Source organism: Pteropus vampyrus, unplaced genomic scaffold (assembly GCF_000151845.1).
Source record: "Pteropus vampyrus isolate Shadow unplaced genomic scaffold, Pvam_2.0 Scaffold137, whole genome shotgun sequence".
In the NCBI taxonomy this organism is placed as follows: Eukaryota; Metazoa; Chordata; class Mammalia; order Chiroptera; family Pteropodidae; genus Pteropus; species Pteropus vampyrus.
In genome coordinates, this window is record NW_011888918.1 from 1,054,490 (window position 1) to 1,082,366 (window position 27,877).

At 42.8% G+C, this 27,877-nt stretch overlaps 1 protein-coding gene and 1 long non-coding RNA gene across 3 annotated transcripts; one reads left to right on the forward strand and one right to left on the reverse strand.

The window, feature by feature from the left end:
* Window positions 1-159: 159 nt before the first annotated feature.
* PTPN18 (protein tyrosine phosphatase, non-receptor type 18) lies at window positions 160-27,876 on the reverse strand (the record flags this gene model as incomplete). Its single annotated transcript, XM_023535126.1, is given in 12 exon segments — window positions 160-1,157; window positions 1,380-1,454; window positions 1,770-1,972; window positions 2,697-2,785; window positions 3,058-3,147; window positions 3,231-3,305; window positions 3,392-3,458; window positions 3,832-3,939; window positions 3,941-3,972; window positions 4,191-4,251; window positions 4,798-4,883; window positions 27,838-27,876. Coding segments are annotated over 12 exon segments (993 nt in total), but the record flags the coding sequence as incomplete, so codon positions are not given.
* LOC105297230 lies at window positions 14,420-18,348 on the forward strand. 2 transcript variants are annotated; one of them, XR_002782191.1, is made up of 4 exons: window positions 14,420-14,688; window positions 15,128-15,232; window positions 16,556-16,640; window positions 17,209-18,348. It is a non-coding gene; the product is annotated as an uncharacterized LOC105297230 (long non-coding RNA). The 2 variants fall into 2 exon arrangements; XR_896334.2 differs by having other exon boundaries at window positions 14,421-14,688; window positions 15,128-18,348.
* Window position 27,877: the final 1 nt, after the last annotated feature.

Here is a 27,877-nt window from a genome sequence, read left to right on the forward strand (position 1 = left end):
AGGTCTGGCTATCTAAGGGTATGGCTATCTACCTGTTCAGCTTGGGGGTCTGTCTGCCTAACTGAAGATCTTTGTACTAGTCTGTATGAAATTGTTATCAAACTCAAAAAACCAGGAACTTGAGTGTCGATGTTATAGAAATGAACACTGAACTCAGAATAAATTTGAGCAGATAGTTTATTAGAGAGACTTGTGCACAAGGGAGCATGAAGGAGAAAAAATGCTCGCTAAAGGCTTTTTGTGACAAGATTATACAGGCCATCAAAAAGTGGAAAGGGGTTCAAGAATGAGGATGTGATGATTCCTGGTCCTATGATGTCTACCACGTAGTCATCAGTTTCAAGGTTGTCACAAGATGTTTTTTCCACAGTTAATGGTCCCTGCTGAGGCCCTGCAAAACAAAGGCTAATGCAAACATGTCTGTTAGCCTTTGTATTTTAAATGACCAGTCCTAAATTGCAGACTTAAGATATTACTGGTTTCTTCCTCAGAGGCTGCGGGCACTGAGTTAAACCTCAACTGGCATGTCAGTAAGGAGGGAAGGAGTTCAGACCACAATTAAAAATGGAAAATGAAGTCTCAGTATTAGATGAGATGGAACTTCCCTTCTTTTAGCTATTTTATAGTAACTCAAAATTAGCCTGCTTGGTTGTTGTCATGCCTAGCTTGGATCTATCTGAATGGTGGGGGAGTCCATGAGTCTTCCTCAGGGTCCATCTATCTCTCGGGTGTTAGCTGAATGTCTGAGATGAGCTAGTCTATTATATGATGATGGAGACAGTCTCCAGAAGTCCATCCTCCTCTTCACAAATGTGGGGCCTTTGGGGTTGGGCCCATTCCTGATGTTCATTCTTGAATCTGCTCAGTGCAGCCTCACCAGCCCTTATCTCCCAGCCACGTCCTCCAGCTTCAAGGCTTGAATGCTATAGTCGCTGGCACAAAACCCCCACATTTCCCACCCTGAGAAATTTTATTTGGATCCAGGCCCAGCATTCCCATTCCCAACACTTCACACAGCACAGCATGGCGGTCAGCAGTTCAGGTGCCCACATGGAGAAGCAGACAGGCCGGGGGCGACGGGGGTAGCATTCACACCCGGGTCCATTCGGCAGGGGGATCCCGCGGCCCTTTAGGCTTTCCAATGCGCAGGTTGAAGCCTGGGAGAGGAAGGGCACCGTGGGTCTCTTGAAGAAGCCAGGGTGTGGAGCGGTGGGCAACTCGAAGAAAGCCATTCCCGAGCCTCCAGGGTCTCCTGGTTCACTGCGGCCCCATTCACAGGACTCTGAGGGCGTAAATCCCATGCCACTATCCCTAAACCCTAAATTCCTGAGTCAGTCCAAGCTGCAGAATCCCAGAGACTGAGGCTTTGTCTAACTTACCTAGCCCTCCGGTCTGAGAACCATCGGCCACGTCTTCGTAGGCGCCAGGCCCAGCAGGGCTGGGGTCAACAGGAACTGCGGGCAAGAAACCGCAGCCCACGCATCAGCTCCGGCTGCCAGTGGAGTGCCAGACCAGCCTAGGGCAGAGACCACCTCCAGGGTTGGAGAAGGCTGGCGCGCGGGGCCCAGCTCAGCGGGAGGGACGAGCACCGAGGGGCGCGGCCAGGATGGAGATCTCCGCCCAGACCCCGGGCCGTAGGTTTGGCCCGGAACACTTCCGAGCATGGCCAGTAGCTGGCCTGCGGGGCCGAGGTCCAGCAGGATGGGGTCCTGAGCAGCAGGTGGGGGCCGGCCCTTCCCAGCCCCGCTCCCGGGGGCGGACCCACTCACCGCTGCCGGGCGGCGTCCCCCGCAAATCTTCCGCGGGCGCCTCCAGCCGCTGGGCGCGCGGCGTCACTTGGCTGTAGAGCGGCGCCTCTTCCGCGCCGCGAGTCCCAGAGCCCGACCTGGTTACCGCCGGGGCCCCTCGCTTCTGCACCACGGCGTATGTGTCGGCCATGGCGAGAGCCCGGGGCGCGGGCACGGAGATGCTCCTTCAGTTGGGGAGGCGGGGAGGAAGTGAAACCGCCGAGCGGAGGGAGGGCCGGGTGAGGAGCGCGTTAGGAGGGCAAACCACGGGCTTCCTTTCCGCCCCAGGCGGTGCACAGTTGCGGAAAGGGGCGGGGGGAGGGTCAGGGGAGAGAGGAAGGGGTCTCTGGGTAAGGGGCTCTCGTTTCCGTGTCACCAGCGCCCGACAAGGGAGATAGATGAAGGATGGAAGGGGCCAGCCTGGCGGGGCAATGGGGCAGGGTTTGGTATTGAGGGGTGGTCATTTCTGCCTGTTCATTGGAGAAAAGAATGAGGAAGTGGCATCTGAAGAGGAGGAAGGTATAGCCTCAAAATGGAGAGCCAGTCTCGAGGAGGTGTAATTTGTGCTGCAAAGGAGGGTTCAACTCTGTGTACGCAGCACTGGCCTGACAAGTGGGTAGCATCGAGAAATATTTGCTGAATTAATGAATGACCGGGGCAGCTAGGAAAGAGTTAACATAGGAAAGCAGGGCTAGTGTTAGAAGCCGACTTAGAGGCAAACAAGGGATGGGATCTCTGGGATTAAGGGTCGTTTTAGGGTAGGCTCCCACCGCTCAATTCAAAGAAAGAGCCAGTGAATATTTGGTGAATGGAACAAGGAAGGGGCAGGTGTTTCGAGGGTGAGAAAAGGATTGGCCTCCAAGCAGGAAAAATTGTAAAGAGAAGACTGAGGGGGCTGGAGCTGGGTACCTGAGGACCCCGCCAGGTGGGCGGGGCATGGCTGGAAGGGCCAGGGAAGACCAGAGGGAGAGGGCATCCTCATAGAGGGGAACACAATTGTGGGAAAAGGCAGGAGGGGAAGGGCATCAGGCTTTAAGGAAACTAGCCAGGCTCCTGATGGAGATCACTGTGGGCTCTAAGGGGTAAGCTGAAGAGGGGACAGTCTGATAAGGGAGCAAGGAAGAGGTCAAAGGTAGATACAGTGAGTCAGTCCTTGCCTCCAAAAGGAGGCCAGGGGTAGGATGTGCAATGGTAGTGATCACAGACCTGTGCTCTGGGTCCTGATCTGAGGGTGTTGGTGGATGGAATAGTGGGAAGGGGGCCTTGGTATCTCCTTGAGGTTCTGAAAATGGAGGCTGGCATTTTGGAGTGCTAAGAAGAACATCTGAGCCACGGTGTGGTACAGGAACCTGTACTGCTCCTGGAGGGGGAAGAAGGGTCATCAAGAAGTGAAGACAAGAGAAAGAGGAATGTGTCCTTGGAAGGAGGAGTCTGAGCTCACACCTCTGTCTGCACAACTGCGGGCAGCTGCTTCCGCATCTCGACCACATTGAAGAGGCTGAAGTTAGGTGGGAACATCTGGGGCAGAGAGATGAGGCCCATGAGCAGGCCCTTGTGGGCAGGGGACTGCACTACAAAGGCACACACACGTGCCCTCTTCATACCTGGGTTAGGAGCAACAGTCTCACATAATCCACGGAACACAGGACACCTGTTTGCCCACAGCCCGTGCTAGAATGTGAGGACCAGAGCAAGCTCAGGTAAAGCCTGCCCATAACTCCTTTTAAGTGGGCATTTGGGGTTCGGGAGCCCTGATGGTGGATCCTCTGTAGCACCTTTTGATTCCCAGAATCCCTAGATTATAATTTAGAAGGAAAAACTTTTTAATTGCTTACATTTGTTGAGTATCAACTCTGTGCTTACTCCCCAACAGGCAGTCTGCCGTCAATAAATGCTAACAATTTCAGTTGACGCAGTGAGAGCAAGTATGGCCTTAGGTTGCTCAAAATAGGCATGCAAACTGCAAAGAATGGCTCCAAGCCTCCATACTCCACTCCCAGTCCCCTTTGCCTCACCAGACTCCTATAAAGCCCATTTCCTAAACCTGCAGTGGACACAGAGGGGCCTGGGGCCAGATCCCTGGAGGTGATGGTCTTCCTCTACCATGGCAAGCACGTGGTCAGGATTGCTGGGTACACCTCTGTCTGACCAGTATATATTGTAGTTGGTACACAGAATGAGATTTCTGAAACAGGAAAAGTGGAGCAAAGAATTTAAAAAAGAAAGAAAAGCATTTATTGGGCACATATTAAATGTCAGGCCTGGTTCTAAACATCTTCCTTTTAAATGTAACAGATAGTAGCTGAGGAGATGGATACTACTGCTAATGTCCATGTTACGGATGAGAAAACAGACAGGAAATAGCTCTCCCCATGTAGAAGCCTCTTCCTTCCCTTTCAGTACCTTCTGGAAGGTGACCTGAAGGGTTCTGAGCATGATGTCTGCATTTAGCCAGGTCTCTCATCTGAGGATGTAGGGCAGGTGGGAAGAGGAAAGAGAACAAACATCACAAGTGCCAAAGACACATTTACAGAAAACAAAGCATTTCTGATTAAAAATCAAATACAACATATTTTTAAAAGATCATGAGCCCAAACATCCCCCATGGCTTTTGTGAAGGAAACATTTAACAGAGGAGAGAAAGAGGAACCATGATTAAAAACGCAAACAAATTTACAGTAAAAATTAAAAACTTTTTTCCTTTGGTTCTAAAAAGTTTTATTGTATGTTCAGGTAAGAGATTTTCCTGAGTTCTTTTGAAACAGGAAGGGACATAAAGATTTTAAGAAACTAACCGGGCACATTTATATTTACAGATATAACAATGATCATAGTTAAAATGCAAAAGCAAGGCATATATTGAGTGCTGAGTGTTTGGGCCTTTTAGACCCAGCCCAAAAGCTTTCCACTCTGAGAATCTTACATGAAAGTTCCCAAAACATCCAAGATGCCATAAAACAGTTTCCACCTCTGCCCCAAAACATCCAAGATGCCAGAAAACAGTTTCCACCTCTGCCCCTAGCTCACCAGGGTTATGCAGAAAAGCCCAATCTGCAGTGGCTTCTGTTCTTGGGCCCAGTAATGCTTATGCTTTTTCTACAAAAGGCAAGGGAGAAAGGACAGGGAGTAAAGAGGGGGAGTCTGCTTCCCCCAGTTCCAATATATCAATACCCCCACAGGACTCCAGGCCTTGCAGGTGGAAGCACAGGCAGCTACAGCTCTAATGAAGGCCAGAGCCTCCTCAATTTAAACACAGAGACTCAATGTCAACTTGAGTTTCTGACTATGCAGAAGAAAGACAGTCCAGAATATTCTCCTGTAAGCTACAAAAAAAATGGACAAAATATGAGCTAGTATTTCCAGACATTGGACCACAGGCATTGCAGGACTGTGATCACTGAACAAAGAGAAAGACATGAGTCAAATCCTATGACCACCCCCAGCTTATTGCCAAGAGGCAGTCACTAGGCTGCAGGACCCAGAGAGTCCAATGATCCCCACTGAGTTGATGGAAGGCCAAGGCAGCTAGAATTTTAAGGGCAGAGTCCTGGAAAGAAAGAGCTATGCAAACAAAAGCAAAAAACTCCAGAAGTCTACATAGAGGTCCCTCTGAGTCTTTAACTGAATAATAATCTGAGCACACAAAATGTGAAACGCCACAAGGCAAGGCAAGAATAACTTTCCATCAAAGAATAATAACTAGAGACCTGGAAGATGAACATTTCCTAGAGCTCGCAATGGGACAGAATTTTCTCTCCAATCAGAGTGGAAAGACCTGATTGATTATTGGGAATATTCAGTAGAGAACCCAGAAGGATCACATATTAGAAGTAAAACAAAAATAGTTCTAGAATAAAGGCTACTCTAGACCTGTCCTACAAAAGCTTAAACCTTAAAATGATCAAACATCCAAAAGTTGCTTAACTGCTTCCAAGAAAAGGGTCCAACACTCTTTGAAGGAAGGCAACAAAATCCAGCACTTACTTGTGTAAAATTTAAAATATCAAACATCCAGTAAAAATTTACTAGACACAAATAAGCAAAAAAAAAAGTGACACATAAGCAGGAGAAAAATCAGTAGAAAAAGACCCAATAGAGATGAGGAAAGAAGCAGATAAAGACCTTAAAACAGCTTTCATTAATAATATTCACTATCTAATATCAGATTGGACACCAGAAGAAAAGATCAGTGAACATGAAGACATAACAACAGAAACTATTCAAAATGAAAAAGACTGAGAAAAAAATGAACAGAGATAATCAGTTACATGTGAAAATATATCAAGTGGTCTAATGCATGTGTCCAGAAGAAGAGAGAGGGGAGAACAGAAACTATATGAAGAAATAATAGCTGGAATTTTTTTCAAATTTGATGAAACTATGAACTCACAGATCCAAGAAGGCCAGTGAACCACAGGGAGAATAAACATAAAGAAAGCCACACCAAAGCAGATGATCAATTGCTAAAAAAAGAGTGATAAAGAAAAAATCTTAATAGCGTCACATAAAACAAGACACATTACATACTAAGTGTGAGCAAACAGGACAAGAATAACAGCATAATTTGTCAGAAATTACAAGCCAGGGGATAATGGTTTGACATCCTAAAAAGTCTGAAATTAAAAAAAAAAAAACTTTCAGACAAAAGCTGAGAATTTATTAAAAGAAAACCTGCACTATGAGAACTATTAAAGTAAGCTCTTCACACAAAAGGAACATGATACTCAATGGAATATGGGTCTATACAAAAGAATAAAGAGTAAAGAAAAGGTAAAAATGTGGCTAAATATAAAATACATTTCTCATTTTTAACATCTGTAAAAATGATCTAGCAAATTTTACCAAACAAGGAAAAATTAATAGCAATATTTCACAAACTTTTCCAAAAAAGTAGAGAAGACGGAACATTTCCCAGCATATTATGAGGCCAATTACTCTAATACCAAAACCAGACATAGTGATCACAAGAAAACTACTAACAACTGTCTCCTGAATATAGACAAAAAAATCCTCAACAAAATACTAGTGAAGGATTATACAATATGACCAAGTGGGGTTACCCCCAGGAATGGAAAGTTGGTTCAATATATAAAAATCAATGTCATATACCATATTAATAGAAAATAAAACAAAAACACATGATCATCTGAATAGATGCAAAAAAAAATTTGGGGACAGAATCCAACACCCTTTTATGATTAAAACACTAAAGAAACTAGAAATAGAAAGGAAAGTCCTCATCCTGATTAAAAAACCCACATCTACAAAAAAAAAAAATACAGCTAATTTAATAATAGTGAAAGACTGAATGATTTGCTCTGAAGATCAGGAACAAGACAAGGGTGTTTGCACTTTCCAATTCTGTTGAACTTTTTACTGGAAGTTCTAGCCAGTGCAATTAGGAAAAAAAAAATGAAGGAAGGAAGGAAAAGATGGAAGAGAGAAAGGAAGATAGCAAGGGCGGGAGGGAGGAAATCCGGACAGGAAAGGAAGAAGCAAAACTATCTCAATTTGCAGACAACATGATGTTATACATAGAAAACCTTAAAGAATACACACACATAAACACACAATTAGAGCTAATAAACGTGTTAAACAAAGTTGCAGGATATGAGGTCAATATGGAAAAATCAATTGTATTCCTATTAGAGAAAACTATTCGGTTTGCAATAAGCAACCTGAAAATGAAATTAAGAAAACCACTTTATTTACAACAACATCAAAAAGTATAAACTACTTAGGAATTTAACAAAAGTGCAAGGCTTCTAAACTAGACACTATAAGACATTACTAAAAGAAATTAAAGAGGACCTAGATAAATGGAAATACATTCATGTTCATGGATTGGGATACAGTATTGTTAAGATGGCAATACCTTCCAAATTGATAGATTCAATACAGTCTTTATCAAAACCACAGAAGGCATTATGAAGATACTGGCAAGTTGATAATATTAACATCAATAAGTTAACATTAATAGATGTGTCATGGATACCCAAGACCACCTCAGGTTTGATGATTCACTAGGACTCAGAGGACTCAGCATAAAGGTGTACTCACGGCTATGATTTATTACAGTGAAAAGATACAGAATAAAATCAGCAAAGTTAAAAGGCACATGGGGTGAAGTCTATGGAAAACAAGTTGCCAGCTTCCATGGGTCCTCTTCCAATGGAGCCACACAGGATGTACTTAATTGCCCCAGCAATAAGTTGTGACACACCTGTGAAACGTCCACAGGAAGCTTATTAGGGGCTCAGTACCCAGAGTTCTTGCTGAGGTACTTTATGTGATATATAGGCACCCTCTGACTAGCAAAACTTGTACCAAAGCAAAAAATGTACCAAAACTTTGGACTCCCAGAAGGAAAGCAACTGTTTACATAAACCATATTGCTCATATAAACAGGCTAGGCACAGTGAGCCTCTCTTATTAGAAATCCAATTTTCAGCCACAAGCCAACTTTGCAGGAAGGCCTTTTTAAACATAAGCAGTTATGACTGCTTTGTGAACTCTTTTTTTGTACAGTAAGTGACTTAGAATAGGCAAAACAATCTTGAAAAAGAAGAACACAATTGGAGGACTCACATTTCCTGATTTCAAAACCTACTATAAAGCTACAATAATCAAAACCATGCAGTACTGCCACGAAAATAGACATATCAGTCAATGGCACAGAATTGAGAGTCCAGAAATAAGTTGTTACATTTATTGTCAATTGATTTTCAACAAAGATACCAAGATCATTCGATGGGGAAAGCATAGTCTTTTCAACAGATGGTGCTGGGACAACTGGATATCTATATGCAAAAGAATGAATTTGGACCCCTACTCATACAATGCACAAAAATTAATTCAAAATGAACCACAGACCTAAATATAAGAGATAAAATTTTTAAATACTTAGGAGACACATAGGAGTAAATCTTTGTGACCTTTGGTTGGACAATTATTTCTCAGATACAACAACAAAAGCATAAGCAAAACAATAGATAGACTGGAATTCCTCAAAATTAGAAAGTGTGTTTCAAAAGACACTATCAAGAAAATTGGAAGACAATCCACAGAAAAGGAAAAATATTTGTAAATCAAATACTGATAAATGACTTGTATCCAGAACTCTTGCAACTCAATAATAAAAAGACAAATAACCCATTTAAAAAATTAGCACAGGATCTGAACAGATATTTGTCCAAAGAAGACATACAAATCCAAAAATAAGAACATGAAAGACTACAAGGAGATACCACTTCCCACAAATTAGGATGGCTAATAAAAACAAAAACAGAAAATAACAAGTGAAATGGTACAACCACTGTGGAAAACAAACAAACAAAAAAATTAAACACAGACTTGCCATATGATCCAGCAATTCTACTTCTAGGTATATACCCAAAAGAAATGAAAACAAGGAATTAAAGCAGATACTTACATGACAATATTCATAGCAGCATTATTTATAATAGCCAAAAGGTGGAAACAATCCAAATGTACAACAGATGAAAGGATAAACAAAATAGGGTATATACATACAATGGAATAGTTTCAGCCTTAAAAAAGAATGAGTTCCGATACATGCTACAACACGGATGAACCTGGAAAACATAAGTGGAATAAGCCAGAAACAAAAAGACAAGTATTTTATGATTTAACTTAGATGAAGTACCTTGAACAGACAAATTAATAGAAACAGAAAGCAGAATAAAGGGTACCAGGAGCTTGGGGAAGGGGAAAAGAGAGTAAATGTCAAATGGGTACAGAGTTTCTATTTGGGATGGTGAATAAGATCTAGAAATTGATAGTGATGATGGCTGTACAACATTGTGAATGTATTTAATATCTTTGAATTGTACAACTGAAGTGGTTAAAATTTTATGTAATGTGTATTTTACCAATTTTTTTTTTTACTATTTTTTAAAAAGATGATTAAAAACTACTTCACACCCAGTAGGATGGCTATAATAAAAAAGACAGACAATAACAAGTGTTGGTGAAGATGTGAAGTAACTGGTACCCTTAAACATTGCTGGTTGAAATGTAAAATGATGTAGCCACTGTGGAAAACAGTTTGACAGTTCTTCAAAATGTTAAAAATAGAGTTACCAAAATGACCCAGCAATTTCACTTCTAGGTATATACCCAAGAGAAATGAAAACATATTTCTACGTAAAAACTTGCACACAAATAGCAGCAGTATTCACAATAGCCAAAAAAGCGGAAACAGCTCAAATTCTACAAATTGATTAATGGATAAATGCGGTAGATCCATTCAGTTGAATACATTATTCAGCAATAAACCAAGTGAAGTATTGCTACATGCTACAATATGCATGAACTTTAAAAACATTACAGTACATGAAAGAAGCCAATCACAAAAGAGAACACAGCATATGATTCCATTTATATGAAAAGTCCAGAGTAGGCAAATCAATAGAGACCAAAAATAGATGAGGGGTTGCTTATGGTGGAGGTTGGTGGGAAATGAATGGGGAGGGACTGCTAATGGATACAGGGTTCCTTTATAGGGTGATAAAAATGTTCTAAAATTTATTGTGATGGTTGCATAACTCAGGAATACATTAAAAATAACTGAATTGGACTTTAAATGGATGAATTGTATTTCAATAAATCTTTTTTTTAAAGAAAATCTATAGCAAAAATAGCAGTGTATTATAGAATACATTACATATTTAGAATTAAAACCTATGACAATAGCATAAAGCATGGAAAGGAAAAATCAAAATATGCTTTGTTAAGTCCTCACATTTTACATGAAATGGTATAATATTATTTGAATGTAGACTATGGTAAGTTAAAGATTTTTTGTAAACTCTAAAGATACCACTAAGTACATAGTACAGATATAAATAATAAGTGAATAACGATTATGAAGTAGATTCATAAAAATTCTCAATCTAAAAGAAGACAGAAATAAAGAGTGGAACAAAGAACAGACGAAACAAATAGAAAACAAATAGCAAGATGGTAGATTTAGATCCGACGTTGCCAATTACATTAAAGACTAAATATGCCAATTAAAGGCAGAAATCGTCAGTATGGGTATAAAAGAAAGTCCCTACAATATGCCACCTACAAGAAATACACACTAAAAATAAAGATGAACATAGCTTTGAAAGTAAAAGAACGGGAAAGTATTGTTTTTTATTACGCACACTCTAAAGAACTTTAAATGGCTATATTAACATCAAAGTACATTGTAGAAAAAGGAATAATACCAGCGATAAAGAGGGACATTACATATTGAAAAAGAGATTGACTCATCTCATCAGAAAGACATAATCTTAACTGTATATTATAGTTATTCAAATATAGAATTTTAAAATTCCTGAAGCAAAAACTTAAATGAAAAAATAGATAAATCTTAGAGTTGGAGATTCCAGCACTCCCCTTTCAGAGGAAACAGCCAAGGAACAGACCCTGAGGCTGAGCAGTCTCTGGCATATCTGAGGAACAGCAAAGGCCTGAGTGGTTAGAGTGGAGCAAATAAAGAGGAGAGAGATGGAAAGAGAGATGAGAGCTAACAGGGAAGCCACAGTATACAGGGCCTTACAGTCTGAGGTGGGGAATGAGGAGGGGAGACCAGCAGGAGAGGGGCTGCCAACACTGGAGAGATGAGTCGTATGAATAAAAGGGGGAAATCAACAATTAATGAGAGTAATAGTGGGCTTTCAACAGAGCTACAGTGTGGTCACTCCAAGAACTGGGCCCTTGAGTCCTGGGATCAGAGAAGAACTAGCAAGATTTCTCCTGCCGCCCCCTACACAAGGACATGCATTCTGGGGGCTACGACACCTACCCTCCCATTTTCCATTTCTCGACATGCCATCAGGATCACCTAGACAAGAGGGATAACCAAAGAGGGAGGTGATTTAGGTTAAGGGGTGGGAAAACAGAGCCAAGGGTGGGCCTCACTTCACCCACCCCCAAAGCTGACCTAGACCTCAAACTCCCAGACCAGGCGCCAGAAGTCTAGCAAGGTGTGAGGCAGGGGTCCCTGTGTGGCGATGTAGGTCTGGCTTCCATCTATGCCCTGGTAAAGGCTAAGTTCACTACCGAGATCCCGCTGTTACCCCACCATGACCTCCCCTTCCCTGACTCCTGGCCAACCCTAATGAAGTTGCCATTGATGTAGTCACCTTGTCCCTCTTGGAGCAGGGAGAATATCACTTGTGTCTGATCATCTGCCATCAGGAGAGGTGAGAAATGTGGAATTTGGAGTTGACAGGAGCATGGGGTGTGGGGGCAGTGCACCCAGCAGGGACACCACCAAGGTGCTCTGGTGGGCTACACCCCAGCCAGGCTTGGGGAGGGAGCACCTAGGGGGTGGTGGTGACAAGGTCTGTGGGGTGGGGGTGGGGGGAACAGAGTTGCTCCCCCCAGAAGCCCTGACTTATACAGCAGTATTTCTTTGTAGCGGTTCTTCTTGAGGTTTTCTGATTGACTACCAGCCTCAGTGGAGCACATGCTGCCAGCCTTCCAGGCGGCTGAGCGAGTCCTGATATCCTGGTCCAAGGCACCGTGAGCACCAGGAAGGAGAGGAGGAGAGGATCCAGGTCAGATTTCTCACAGGGATACAAAGCCATGGCCTGTGAGAGGCGAATGCAGGCTCCAGATAGCACAGGGCCGGGCTCACTGTAATGATATGATAATAACAACAACTCAGAGTACCTTCCTTGTGCCAGGCTCTGTGCTAAGAGTGCTGAAACATCACAAGGTCCCTCCGAAGTGGGTACTATTATTGACGTGGCAGTGTGCAGGTGAGAAAGCTGAGCCACCACATGCTTGAATGACTTCTCCAAAGTCTGACCCCGGACGTGGCACAGGGTTGAACTCAGACCTCTCAGCATCTACCCGCTATAGACTCAATTGGTGTTACACTGTAAACAGTGATTGTGATATATTATGTATTTAATATAACAAACAAGATATGAGATATGTGACAATATACAATGTTGTGAATTAATGTATAACATTCATGTAATGAGATACTGTAGGAACTTTTTACTGTTAAGATTATTATAATTAGCGAATAGCATATTATCATCATCAACAGGTATTCATAGTCATGATGATAATAAGAGCTACTAAGCCACCAGTGGGTGCTAGCCATCATTCTAAGTGCTTTACTTAATGCCCATCAGGTCATTTAAGCCCTGGTGGACATCCTAGTATAATTGGTACCATGATTGATATTTCTATTACACAGATGAGGAAACCAAGGCCTAGAGAAGCCCAAAGATCCCTCTGAGTGATGGACGTTGGCATGCAGAAGGCTGGCCCTGCTCACTGCCTACACTCCCATATAGCGGATCCTCAGCATTGCTCACTGCCCCAGACTGGATGGAAACCTGGATGGGCATGACACCTGGTGGTGTTATACATTTATATCTAGTATGTACATTTTCATATTGAATAAATTTTATATTTTGTACTTATTGTACATTTCTCATATACAATATCTATTTTTAAATTTGTGTAAACTATTTAGATTTATTTAAAACTTTATCACATATTTTATATTTACTTAGGAACTTACTGAATAACTTATTTTATAAATTATAGTTATATATGTCATATTTATGTCTATTCTATAGTTTTATAGTTTGTAAATTATAACATATTTTTATATAATCACTATATATTTATATTAAAATTTGATAAATTTGGTTGTTACCTATTTTTATTGTACCTAATGATTAATCATTTATTATACATTTATATATACTTATATATATGTTCATCAAACTTTTTATTGTACATCACGTTTCTAAATTTGATATGTACGCTAACATGTGGTTTACATATTTGCATGTTTCTATATGTTATACAAGTTATATTTACAACATCTAATTTTTTGTAGTAAACGATGCCGACGATGCTAAATTAGCATTCTTAACGCAGGGCTTGCACTACTCCATTGTAATGTTTAGACTATTTATAACTAGATCCTACAAAGTGAGCGCTCAAGATGTGCTTACAGCTTTTACCCACACCAGTTACTTAATCCTCAGGCCAGTTTGGTCTTTAAGGTTCGATTTTTGCCTAAAAAGAAACCGAGGCCAGAAATCGCCCCCGGGCCACAAAGCAGATCCGCGCCCGGCGCCCACACACTTGCCTCAGCAAGGCCTCGCGGTTCCTCTTCCCCTGACCACAGGAGTGAGTGACCGCCGGCCGCGCCCACTCAGCCGAGCAGCCCGAAGGGTCCGGGAGCGAGACCCGGGCGCAGGGACTTGAGGGGGCGTGCAGCCCGTCCCACTCGACCGTGGACTTTTTCCTCTAGGGGCCTGAGGGCAGAGGGCGCGGACAGGGATAGAGAGAGACAGAGACGGAAAGAGAGCGCTGGCCGGACGTCCTAGGTCGCCCACTCACGTAGAACTCGCCGGCTAGGACCGCCCCCTCCCGGCCGCCCCACGCCTCCAACTGCTCTAAGATGCTCCGCGCCGCATCCAAGCTGCCGCTCATACTGCAGCTGGCCAGCCGGGTCCTGTGTGGCAGCTGTACTTTGCTCTCCCAGACCTTGCAGACGCTGCTGGAGGTCGAGGCCTCGCCTCCGGTCTCACCAGCCAACCAATGGAAACGCGCAGCGACCCTGGCCAATGGCATTCTGAGCTGTCCCAGCCCCGCCCACAGGTTCCCGGACCCAGAGGGCAGCAAAAGCTCTCGGTCTTCGTAGACTGGGCCGGGCCGGGGAAGTGAGTCCAGGCGCTGGGGCTTCCCTATATATTATGGTCGCCGCGCTGGCTGAGTCTTCACAGTCCCATGAACACTTCCTCTCGCTTGGAGCTGGGATCCGCGCCCAGGACCCACTTTCCTTCTAGTGCCTCGGCTGGGTGGATGGCCGTGCGCCCTCTCCCGGCTCCCCCACCGGGTCTCCTGGAAGGTAGGCTGCGTCCGGGTCTGAGCCAGGGCGGAGGGGCGGCAACTGTGAGCGGAGATGGCCACCGAGAAGGAACTGTACACAGCTCCTGCCTCGGGGACCCCGGGTGGGGAACATACCGTGCTGTGCGCTCAGGCATAGTCCAAAAGCAGTTGAAGAGGTAACAGCGGAGGGAAAATGGCACCCGGGCACCCGCTATGTGAGAAAGACCTATTGGAAGCCGATGCTCCTGAATCTGTATTTCCTGAGGGTCTTTTTTCTGGGGGTGGGCTAGGAGGAGCTGAGAGTGCCAGGATCCAGTCCAAATTTAACGATCTCAACCTGCGAAAACGTGCGGGGAAACTGAGGCCCTGGAACTATGTTCCAGGGGACAAGGTGTTCTCAACACTTTTAAAGAGCTTCCCTTTTTTTTTTTTTTTTGTCTCCACATCCCCGTCTTCAGAAAATGTGCAAGAAAAGGCCAGAGGACAGCTGCTTCCGGAGTCACCAAGGGGAGACTGGAAACAGCAGACAGGACCTTAGGGGCGCTGGCCAAGAACTGCCCTGGGTAGGTGAGCTGGCCCAACCCCTCACCCCGGTCACAGAAGGACTTTCGGAAGGCGGATGTTATTGGAGAAGGGTGTCTGTGGAGTCCAGTTTGAAGTTCCTGGGGTATGGAAGGGTGACCAATGGGGTGAGGTATAACTTAAGCCATTGAAGGGTCAACAGGGTCATTGGTTCACGTTGTGGATTTAATGAGAGTTATCAGAATGCTGTTTAAGTCAAGGATGAACAAACTTTCTAAAGGGGCTTTGTTCTGTCTCTGTCCCAGCTATTCAGCTCCTCCATCACAAGTGTGGAAGCAGCCATAGGCACTATGTAAAGGAATACATGTGGCTGTGTTTCAATAGAACTTTTTTTGTGGGTACTAAAATTTTAATTTCAGCTAATTTTCATGTTATGAAAAATTCGGTTTTTCTTCTCCGTGGTCTGCAGGCTGTGGTTTGCTTACTCTGGTTTAAGTGACTGAGAGGTCAAAGTGGATCAGTGGGGATGTTTCATTTATTGAGTTATTGGGAGTCACTGTGGATTCCGTGTTTATCAGTTTCATCTTTGAGAGTTCAAAGGTGTTCAGTGGTGATCACTAAGGATGTGATCATCAGTGAATTCATCAGAGGCCAAAAGGAGTTCCTTGGATATTCAAGAGGACTGTCCGTGGATGTTAATGGCAGTCACTGGGAGGTCAGGGAGACAGTGAAAGTAACTGAGAGCCCACTGAGATTTGGAGTGTTAGTTTAATTGAGGGAGTCAAGAGAGTCAGAGTTCACCGAGGGCTCTTAATCAGGTCATAATAGTGAATGTCAGTGGAATCACTGAGATTTTGTGGAGAGTCATAGGTTGTTGGAGACTCAGAGATGCAGGATACACATGTATCTGTAAACTTATGAGAAAATATAGAGGTCACTGGAGGAGTCATAGAGGCTCTTGCATCTCTGAGTACTCATAGATACTAACGGCAGTCATTCAGGACTAGTGGGTTCCAGAGTAAGTGGGGAAGTCCCTGTGGGAACATGAAAGGTCTTTGTGGACCCTGGTGGTAGATGCCATTGGAGGTCAACAGTCACTGCAAGCTGATGGCATATGGGGACCGAGGCAATATTGAGGAGTCAGTAGGTCATCCATATCATCCATGGTAGTGACTGGGAGGCAGGGAGGCTGACCTGGAAACTGGGGTTTGGCTAGCTGAAGATGTTCTGTCCAACTAGGAGTATAGGGTCTATTTGTCCAACAGGTGGGTGTATTTGTCTGTCTACCTGGCTTGAGGGTCTATTTAGCTGGCTTGAGGGTGTGTCTATTCAGCTGGCTTAAGGGATCTCTATATCCTGCCAAGGGCCTGGCTTTCTCACAATCTGAGGTCCTTCTTACTGGAAGAGGTTAACCTGTCAAGCTAAAGTTCTGGTGGGCTAGCTGACTAGGTAAGTGAGGTGTCTCTCCACTGGGGTAATGTCACTTTGTCTAGTAAGGGGGTGGTGGTCTATCTGTCCTTAAGGGATTCTGTCTTGGTGGGATGCATGGGTAGGGGGAACGTTCATGTGTCTAGCCACAGGTCTTTCTAGATATCTGGCTGGGCATCTTTCCATTTGTCCAAGAATATGTCCATTTGTCTTGCTATCTGTCCTGCTAGGAGTCTATTTTTCTCGCAGGACTCTGTCCATCTAGAAGTCTGTCTCTAACTAGGGATCTTTTTTGCCTATCTAGCTGGGATCTTACAGCCTGTCAACATAAGTGGCTGAGGCTATAGCCTACCTGTCAAGCTTCTAGCTACTCTGGATATTTGTCTTTCTGGCTGCATGTCCATCCTCACTTCATGACCCCCATTTGCTGTTTAACCTGCCTGCCCTCCTAACCATCTCTCCACATCTCTTCAAACATTCAAACTCTCCTGGCTTGCCTTCCACTCAGTTCAGCCTGGGTATGGGGGATGGGAAGATCCTCAAGACCTCATCTCACCAGCCCCTGCATGCCCCACCTCCCTTCTCCCAGAAGCCTGCAAGCTGTTCTTGGGGACGTGCTGCTGCTGGTGGCCCTCTTGTTCACCCTACTGGCTGCAGTCCCATGCAACAGGAACAGCTCGTATGACCCTGCAGATCTTGAACACCCTGATGCCCATATGCCACATGCCAATTTGCCACCTGCTTGCCTGAATGCTTGCTGAACTGGCCACTCAAGAGAGCCATGTGGACTGGGTGCTGGAATGTATTCAAAGATGCTTTCACAATGCTGTGAGGAACGCAGCCTGCCTTGATGTTGCCAAGGAAAAAATCCTAACTTTACAGTGGAGGAACCTAGAAGACACCACCTTAATCTGAGAAGCTTGTGAAGAGATACTCTGAGACTACTGACGTCCCTACTATACAGATCCCTGCCTTCCTTTGGTAGGCCAAAAAAAGGCAGAAGAAATTTGAAAAAAAATTCTCCCACTGCTCCACTCTGTTAAGAACCTGCAGGCTGGTTGGAGGCTACTGACCTGTTGGCCCATCCACAAATCTGGCATTCAGCAAATACAAAAAATGTTACTTTCCAGTTACAAAAGGCAGCCTGAGTCCACCTATGATTGGAGCTGCCTTTGGGAGGGCTTTTGTTATAGTCTCCTATCTCTTCACGGGTTCTGGGTTTCAGTGTTCCGAATGGAAGATTCCCTCCTGGTCCTTTTCTGGAAGAAAGGTCAGCAGCTCAGAGCTGGGTGAAGACAACCCATGGAAAAAGCCACCCTACTCTTTCTTGGTCCTGCTGCCAACCTCTACCACCCCAGCAATTTGTGGAAGCCAGATTCTACCACCCTTAAGATGTTCATACCAACTCCTCTTCAGGCTGGCCCCACCTCTTCCAAGGTGGAGACTGGGAATCCTCATCACCCAGAGAAAGTTCCAGGTGGGAGCACATGCTTTTGGAGCCAGTGGCAACCCAGCCCTGGCTCTCTGAGCTGATACCTCAGGCTCCTATGAAATCCAGGCAAACGAATAAGCTGGTAGCATCCTGGAGTCTCTGGCCAGGCTGCCCTGTGTCCTGGCTTACAGTATCTACACGCGACTTTAGCCCTATAATCGGGAAACTGAACACAAAATATTTAAAATAATGTATTTGGAATATGTAATACATAAAATATATATTTGGAATAATTTTTTTAGGTGTGATAATGGTGTTTTTATTGTGTCCTTATCTTTGAGATATATATATATGGAAACATTTATGGATGAAATGATATGTCTGGGATTTGCTTCAAAAAAAATGAGAGGAGTAGATATAGGGAATGGGATGAAGAAAACTATGAAGGAAGCTATGAAGGAAACAAGGTCAACAGAGGTGGGCTCATGGACTCACACTGTACAGTCTTCTCTGCTTGTATATGTTAAATTTTACACAATTAAAAGATTTAAAACAATCAGGACCGGGAGATCTTTGGAAACATGGAAGAGTGAGAGACATCCCCAGATCTCTCCCCTTGAAACAACAAGCTGAACATCTAAAACTCAACAAAAAACACCCAAATTGCACACTAGCACATCTGAGCGTGGGATCTGTGCATAAGAGCTACCACAGGTCAGAACCCCAGGTGTTGGTCGGTGGACTGAGAGAAATAAAGAAGCTGCCTCTCGCAGCAGCTGGAGCTCCCTACAGGAGGAGGGGGAGGGAAGAATGAGCAGCAAATTCATGCAGCGAGTTCCCTGAACAGCCCTGCCTGGGAGTGCTGTGAGCTCCCTGTGGCCAGCTGGCTGCAGGACTCAGTCATCAAGGCAGAAAGCAGAGAAGCGGCCAGCAGAGAAACAACAGTTCATTTTTACCGACCGTGGTTGCAAAACCGAGGCTGAGCCACAGCCCCCCAAACCCCAACCCAGAGGGCTCCTCCCTCTGAGACCGAACACTGTGAGCCCCAGGGGAATCTGAGCAAACACTACCAAAACTGTTGCTAACACTGACAGGGACTGAAACTGAGGGTAGCAAGCGTGATTAAATACCTATCAGAAAATAAAAAGGCATTTTTAAAGCTTTATATAAAGCAGGGATCCAAGAGGCTTAGACACCACCTACTGGAAACCAAAAGAAAAGCTCCTTCTTTGCAACAGGCTAAAGGACACCTTTATATAATAAATATTCTTTATGGAAAAACAGCAGAATGCATTTCCATTAATGCCTAGGTGGCAAAATAGTCTATTAAACACCATGAACAACCAAGGTGACAAGGCAACTCAGAAAGAAAGAGAAAAATCTCCAGAAAATAAGCTTACAGATATAGAAATATGCAACTTAAATGACAGAGAATTCAAGATGGTACTTCTGAAAAAAAAAACTCAGTGAGTTCTGAAATGGGTAATATCAATAATTTCAGGAATTGAAAAAACACCTAGATGAGCAGAGCAAGGAGACTGAAACTCTTAGAACAGATCTTCTAGAGATTAAAAAAAAAAAAACACTGCAGAGTTGAAAAATGAAATAGCAAGCTTGGGAAATAGAGTCGACCAAATGGATGAAAAGATCGGTGATATTGAAGACAGAAATCTAAAAATAAATCAGAAGGAAGAAGAGAGAAACTGAAGAATGAAAAATAATGAAAGAGAAAGTCAAGAACTAGCTGATACCATCAGGAAAGGAAACATAAGAATAATGCGCATTACTGAAGGCGAGGAAAAAGAGCAGGGACTAGAAAGCATTTACAGACAAATAACTGACGACAATTTCCCAAATCTAAGGAATGAGCTGGAGCTTGAAATTCAAGAAGTCAACAGAACACTCAATTATTTCACCCCAAAAGGCCTTCAACAAGACACACTGTATTAAAATTATCAAAAATCAACAACAAAGACAGAATTCTGAGGGTAGCCAGGAAGAAAAAAATGGTAACTTATAACGTTAAACCCATTAGATTATCCTCGGACTTCGTAGCAAAAACCATACAAGCCAGAAAGGAATGGAATCAAATACTTAAACTATTAAGTGAAAGAAACTACCAGCCTAGAATAAGTAACCAGCAAAACTCTCCTTTAGATATGAAGGAAAAATAAAAACTTTTCCAGACATACAAAAATTGAGGGAATTTTCCATGAGGCCTGCACTACAGGAAATACTGAAAGGGGTCAGTTCACCTAAAACAAATTAACAAAAAAAGAAAAAAATACATAATTAGGAGTAAAGTGATTATTGGGCAAATAGAAGCAGAGGAGTGCAAACCTTACTAAGAACAGGGCATTATAAGCTTAAATAAGAACAGAACTGTCATAACAAGATAGTAATGAACGTTCAGCACACATACGGACAAACTGAGATAACAATGACATAGGACAATCTCAAGGACTGACCACATACTAGGACACAGGGATAGCCTCAATAAATATAAGAGGGTTGAAATCATATCATAATGCTCTGAAACTAGAGATCAACTGCAAAAATAAAGTAGGAAGAACCACAAATACATGGAGATTAAAAAACATACTGCTGAAGAATATCTGGGTCAGAGAAAAAATAAAAAGGGAGATCAAGAGATACATAAAAATGAATGATAATCATAGTACAACATATCACAATTTTTAGGACACGGCAAAAGCGGTCATAAGAGGAAAGTTCATATCATTACAGGCCTATCTCCAAAAACAAGAACGAGCCCAAATAAACAACCTAACACTTCATCTTAAAAAACTAAAAAAGAAGGAACAAATGAAGCCTAAAGTCAGCAGAAGGAAAGAAATCGTCAAAATTAGAGCAGAAATAAATGAAAACAATAGAAAAAATAAATGCAACAAAGAGCTGGTTCTTTCAGAAGGTTAATAAAATTGACAAAGCCCTGGCTAGACTCACTAAAGAAAAAAGCGAAGGACACAAATAAACAAAATCATGGATGAAAGAGGGGAAATTACTACTGATATCGCAGAAATACAAAGGATCATGCAAGAATACTATGAAAAAGCATATAACACCAAATTTAATACCTAGAAGAAATGAACCAGTACTTAGGAAAAAAAACCAACCTTCATAGACTGAATCAAGACGAACTGGAAAATCTAAATAGACTGATCAGCAGTATGGAAATGGAAACAATCATCCAAAACCTACCAAAAAGTAAAAGTCCAGGACCAGATGGCTTCACCAGTAAATTCTACCAAACATTCAAAGAAGATTTAATACCTATTCTCCTCAGACTCTTCCCAAAAATCAAAGAGGACTCATTTTTGAGGCCCATATTACTCTACTACCAAAACCTGGTAAAGATAACACAAAAAGAAAACTACGGACCAATATCTCTCATGAACAGAGATGCAGAAATCCTAAATAAGATACTAGTGATCCAAATACAGCAATATATTAAAAGATTATACACCACGATCAAGTGGGCTTCATCTCAGAGGCACAAGGATGGTTTGAAATACACAAATCAATTAATGTGATATGCCACATAAACAAAAAATAAGAATCATATGATCATATCGATAGATGCAGAAGAAAGCCTTCAACAAGATACAGCATCCATTTATGATCAAAACACTTAACAAAATCGATACAGAAGGAAAGTACCTTAACGCGGTAAAGGCCATATATGACAAACTCTCAGCCAACATTATACTTAATGGTGAAAAACTAAAAACCTTCCCTCTAAGATCAAGAACAAGGCAAGGATGTCCACTATCACTACTGTTATTCAATATAACGTTGGAGGTCCTAGCGGTGCAATCAGACAAGAGAAAGATATAAAAGGCATCCAAATAGGAAACGAAGAAGTCAAACTGTCACTATTTGTGGAAGACATGATTCTCTGTATAGAAAACCCTAAAGACTGCACAAGAACACTACTAGAAACAACAAGCAAATACAGTAAAGTCTCTGGATACGAAATCAACGTTCAAAAATCCATAGCATCCCTATCTTCTAATAAAGAATTGTCAGAAAAAGAAATAGAAAAATAATTCCTGTTGCAACTGCAATAAAAAGAATAAAATACCTAGGAACAAGTGGAAGACCTATATAATGAAAACTATAAGGCCCTATTAAAAGAAATCAAAGAAGATACAAAGAAATGGAAAGATATTTCATGTTCTTGGATTGGAAGAATCAACATAGTTAAAATGACCATATTACCTAAATCATTATACAGATTTAATGCAATCCCCATCAAAATCTCGACATTTTTTAAAGAAATAGAACAAAAAATCATCGGATTTGGACAGAAGCACAAAAGACCCCGAATCGCCAATCCATCCTGAGAAAAAATAACAAGGCTGAAAGAATCACTGTGCCCAACTTCAAATTATATTACAAAGTGACAGTAATCAAAACGGAATGGTATTGGCAGCAAAACAGACACACTGAGCAGTGGAACAGAACAGAGAGTCCACAAGTAAACCCATATTTATATGAGCAAATAATTTTCGACAAAAAAGCCAAAAACATACAGTGGAGAAAGGAAAGCCTCTTCAATAAATGGTGCTGGGAAAACTGGAAAGCCACCTGCAGAAGAATGAAACTAGACTGTTGTCTATCATCACACACCAAAATTAACTCAAAATGGATTAATGGCCTAAATATAAGACCTGAAACAATAAAATGCATAGAAGAAAACATAGGAACTAAGCTCAAGGACCTTGGACTTGAAGAGGATTTTATGAATTTGTCCTCAAAAGCAAGGGAAGTAAAAGCTAAAATAAATGAATGGGACCACATCGAACTAAAAAGGTTCTGCTCAGCATAAGAAACTGTCAACAAGGTAAAGAGACAAGCATCGGAACTGGAAAATATATTTGCAAGCAACACCTCCGATCAGGGCCTGATATTCAAAATATACAAAGAACTCATATGACTCAAATAGCAACAAAAAAACACAAGTGATCCAATCAAAAAATGGACAGTGGACCTGAACAGACACTTCTCCCTAAAGCACATGCGAATGGCCAACAAATATATGAAAAGATGCTCAATATCGCTAGCTATTAGGGAAATGCAAATCAAAACCACAATGAGATACCATCTTACACCTGTTAGAATAGCTATAATCAAGATGTCACGTAACAACAAGTGTTGGAGAGGATGCAGAGAAAGAGGACCCCTCATACACTGCTGGTGAGATTGCAAATTGGTACAGCCACTATGAAGGTTCCTCAAAAAACTAACATTTGATCTACCATATGATCCAGCAATCCCTCTACTGGGTATTTACCCCAAAGATTTGAAAATCCATATCCGTAAAGATATTTGCACACTGCAGTTCACAGAAGCACTATTCACAGTGGCCAGGACATGGAAGCAACCAACGTGTCCTTCAATAGATGACTGGCTAAAAATGCTGTGGTACATATATACAATGGAATATTATTCAGCCATAAGAAGAGATGAAATACTGCCATTTGTGACAACATAGATGGACCTCGAGATAATCATGCTAAGCAAAATAAGCCCGACAGAAAATTTGAAAATCACCTATCACTTATATGTGGGATATAAACCTAAAAGTAACAAATGAGCAGGACAAACAAACAGAGACTCATGGACAAGGACTATAGACTAGTGGTTAGCAGAGGACTATAGAGTAGTGGTTACTAGTGGAGTGGGGGACGAGGGGTGAGGTAGATAGGGTATAGGGGGTCAAATATAGGGGGATGGAGGCGAGCGAAGTGGGGAAAGGGGATCAAATATATGACAGCTGAAGGAAACTGGACTTTGGGTGGTAAACACATAGAATATACAGATGTCACATGATAATGTACATCTGAAAATTCTATAATTGTATTAACCAATGTTACCCCAATAATCTTAATTAAAAAATAAATTAAAAATGAAAAATAAAAATAAAACAATCAGGACCTGTCAAGACAGTGTAGAGCAGGGGTCTCCAAACCCCAGGCTCAGTACCAGTCTGTGGCCTGTTAGGAACCAGGCCACACAGCAAGAGGTAAAAAGCGGGCAAGTAAGAGGAATTTCTTTGTAGTTAAAGCCGCTCCCCAACACTAACTAACATCACTGCCTCTGCTCCACCTCAGATCAGGCATTAGTTTCTCAGACACATCTCTGGTGCCGAAAAAGTTGAGGATCACTGAGGGTAGAGGCTTTGTACAGCTCTTGCAACCACACCAAAACTGAGGAGACCATGGAGTAAACAGCAAGCAGAGTTACCTGGGGTCTGGATGAACAGAAGCCCTACAACTAGGAAGAGAAATAAGAAATCACCTTGGAACAGTTGGAGGAGGCAGAAACATGAGGTTGCTCTGGTCCTACATGGCTGAGCAAGACAGAAGCTACAGTAGCTGCAGAGTTTCTTCTTAAAGGGACCACGACTGCAGCCAGACTTTCATGGTGATTGACTCGCTCGCTCTGAGCTCCAGAACTGGGGTGGCAGCTTGTGGGTAACCAGGGACACACACAGGAACACTTAGTTGTCGGGCCTTGAGGCAAGGACTGGAGGAGAGGCTTTCTACCAGGCAGAAGTGCTGGTGGTATCTGGTGTTCCTTTGTTGAGCCTTCCCTACTCCCAGTGTGCAGATGCAGATGCTGTTATAGCTGAGATATCATCAAACTGGATAACAGAGGTCGCTTAGCCTAGAGAATTCCCTGAAACTCCACCCCTCCCAACTAGCAGCCCTACCCAAGTCGCATCTAGGGGTATCCTTGCTGTACCCTGTACCCCTTACTGAGCAGCTCCAAGCCCTCAATGGTGGCAGCCAGCCTCGGTTTCTGGTATGGCCTCTTGAGGCAATTGTAAGCACAGCACAGGTGGCAACCACCAGTGGCTTGCTTGGTGACTCTTACCAGGTGTTCTTGGAGGGTCACAGGCTGGGGCTAAACTTGGCCCCCTCTCAAGATTGTGCCACAGGGACTTACAGGACACTTACTACACAAAGCCACACTACTAATATCAGATTTAGGAGCTTTACCTATTACATAGAAACAGACACAGAAAGGCAGCCAAAATGGGGAGACAAAGAAGCATGTCCCAAATGAAAGAAAAGAACAGATCTCCAGAAAAAGATCTAAACAAAGTAGAGACAAGCAATCTAACAGATGCAGAGTTCAAAACACTGATAAGGATGTTCAAGGAACTTTGGAGACAAGTAGATGAACTCAGAACTTTAACAAAGAGATAAAAAAACATTAAAAAGGAGATGGAAATTATAAAAGGAAACTAGTCAGAAATAAAGAATACAATATCTGAGATGAAGAGTACATTAGAAAGAATCAACAGAATGGAGGAAGCAGAGGATCAAATCAACCAGAGCAGGACACTCAACCAGAACAGGACCAAGAAAAACGAATGCAAGAAAATGAAGATAATTTAAAGATTCTATGGGACAACATCAAGCATAACAACATTCACATCATAGGGGTACCAGAAGGAGAGGAGAGAAATCAAGTTGAAAACCTATCTGAAGAAATAATGATGGAAAACTTCCTTAACTTGGTGAAGGAAATAGACATACAATCCCAGGAAGCTCAGAGTCCCAAAAAAGATGAAATGTCAAGTTATGACAGAGACAGAATCTTAAAAGGAGCAAGAGAAAAGCAGTTAGTTACCCACAAGGGAGCTTCCATAAGACTGTCAGATGATTTCTCAAAAGAAACTTTGCAGGACAGAAGGGCTTGGCGCAAAATATTCAAAGTGATTAAAACCCAAGATCTACAGCCAAGATTACTGTATCCAGCAAAGCTATAATTCAGAGTCAAAGGACAGATAAAGAGCTTCCCAGATAAGAAAAAGCTAAAAGATTTCATCACCACGAAGTCAGTACTACAGAAAATGTTGGAGGTACTTCTTTAAGAAGAAAAAATATATATCAAAAATATGAATAAAAATGGCAATAACTACATAGCTATCAATGAGTATTTCAAATGAAAAAGAAGTACCACAAGGAAGTGACTAATAAATGTTTTGCATCTTGTTTATTTTCCATCTGTCCCTGGCTAACAGCTGGCCCCCAGCACCAAGCCCTGCTCTTAGTGAGAATTCTATGTTCACGTTATTAAAAAACAAAAAACACCAGTGACTAAGAACCTGCAAAATGTCAGGGAAACAGCACTCACCTGGGAGGATGCTCAGAGTCCACAGCGGGCAGCCTTGTCAAGGCTGTGATGTCTACATGAGGTATAGGGGAAACACAGTACAAGGGCAGGAGGCCCACAACTACTGAAGATCACCTTCAGTACAGGTACATGCAATTGGATAAATGGTGGCTCCCAAAATATTCTCACAGCCTAATTCCTGGAGCCCATGAGTATGAGATTATTTGGGGGGAAAAAAGGTCTCTGCATATGTGATTAAGTTCAGAATCTTGAACTGAAGAGGTCATCCTGGATTTTATGACAGGCTATAAATCTGATGACAAGTGTCCTTGTAAGAGACATATAGAGGAAACTTGACATACAGTAGAGGAAGGCCATGTGAAGATACAGGCAGAGACTAGAGTGATGCAGTTACAAGCCAAGGAGTACCAAGGATTATTGGCAGCCACCAGCAGCTGAAAGAGGCAAGGAATGGACAAGGAGTTAGGAGTGGAACCAACACCTTGATCTTCTACATCCAGCCTCTGACTGTGAATAAATGTCTGTTGTTTTAAGCCACTCAGTTTGTGACATTTTGTTAACCAACACAGGACATCATACTACTCTACTTTTGTATTCTGTAATTTTCATAACCTGCAAAACATTTTAATAGAATATTCTTCATTTGTGAAGTGAGGCTGTGGCAAGCTGGAAGAGGCCCTGGAAGACCCTGAAGAAACTAACTGGACTCATATGAGTGAAACTAGATGTCACAGACATCCATGAGGTCCTATTTGCTGCTCTAAATGCCATGGTTTTCCCTCAAGACCCCCCTCTTATTGGGCTGCTCCTGTTTCTGGAATCCTTATGAGCACTGCCTACCTCAGTTCTTTGCATGGGTTATCCAGGTGGACCCTGCTGCTTCATGCTATCACACAGAGGCCTCTTCCTCTCCAAACTCGTACCTGACTTGTTTCTTCATGGGCTTATCTCCACCTGGTGTGATGTCTTTCTCATTGTCATCACCCCTTCATGTCAACTTGTGTATTCTATAGGGTCTTGAAATTTATTCTGTGTAAAACCGGGGCCCTTAGGTACATAACAGGGAAGTGGGCAGAGAGGGAAGAACAAAGCAGATATGTGTGGAGAAGCCAGAGCAAGACCCAGCCTCTTCTAGGAAACCCTGGCCCTCCTGTGTGACCTCGGATAATTCCCACTCTAACAAGAGAGCTGGAAGTGTGCACAGTGGGTAGTCCCTAAGGTGTCACTGTGTACCTAGTGAATGAAAAGAAAGTGTGGCTGTGTGCTAGGCAGGCAAAAGGATCCTGCTGAGCACTAAGAAGGTACTTAGTGCTGTGTGTCAATCCTCTGTGTCAGTCCCCTGAGTCTCACACTTGTTGGAAGCAAGCATAACAGACCCTGCTACCTGTGCCCAACCCTCTTCCCAGATGATGAGCTCTTACAGGGCCCAGACTGCCAAGTGACAGTACCACCAATTCTCCCTGGGGCAACACCAAACCCTCCTAATGGTTCAGGGGCAAGCCAGCACACCAGGCATGCTTTATCTTAGACACAATGTCAATACCAGGCTTGAAAATGTCCCTGAGCTGTCAGGTCACCACCTGAGGAGACCATACCGACATCTTTCTTCACACTCACCCTGACAGCGGGCCTGTCTGGACCACTCAGAAACAAATGG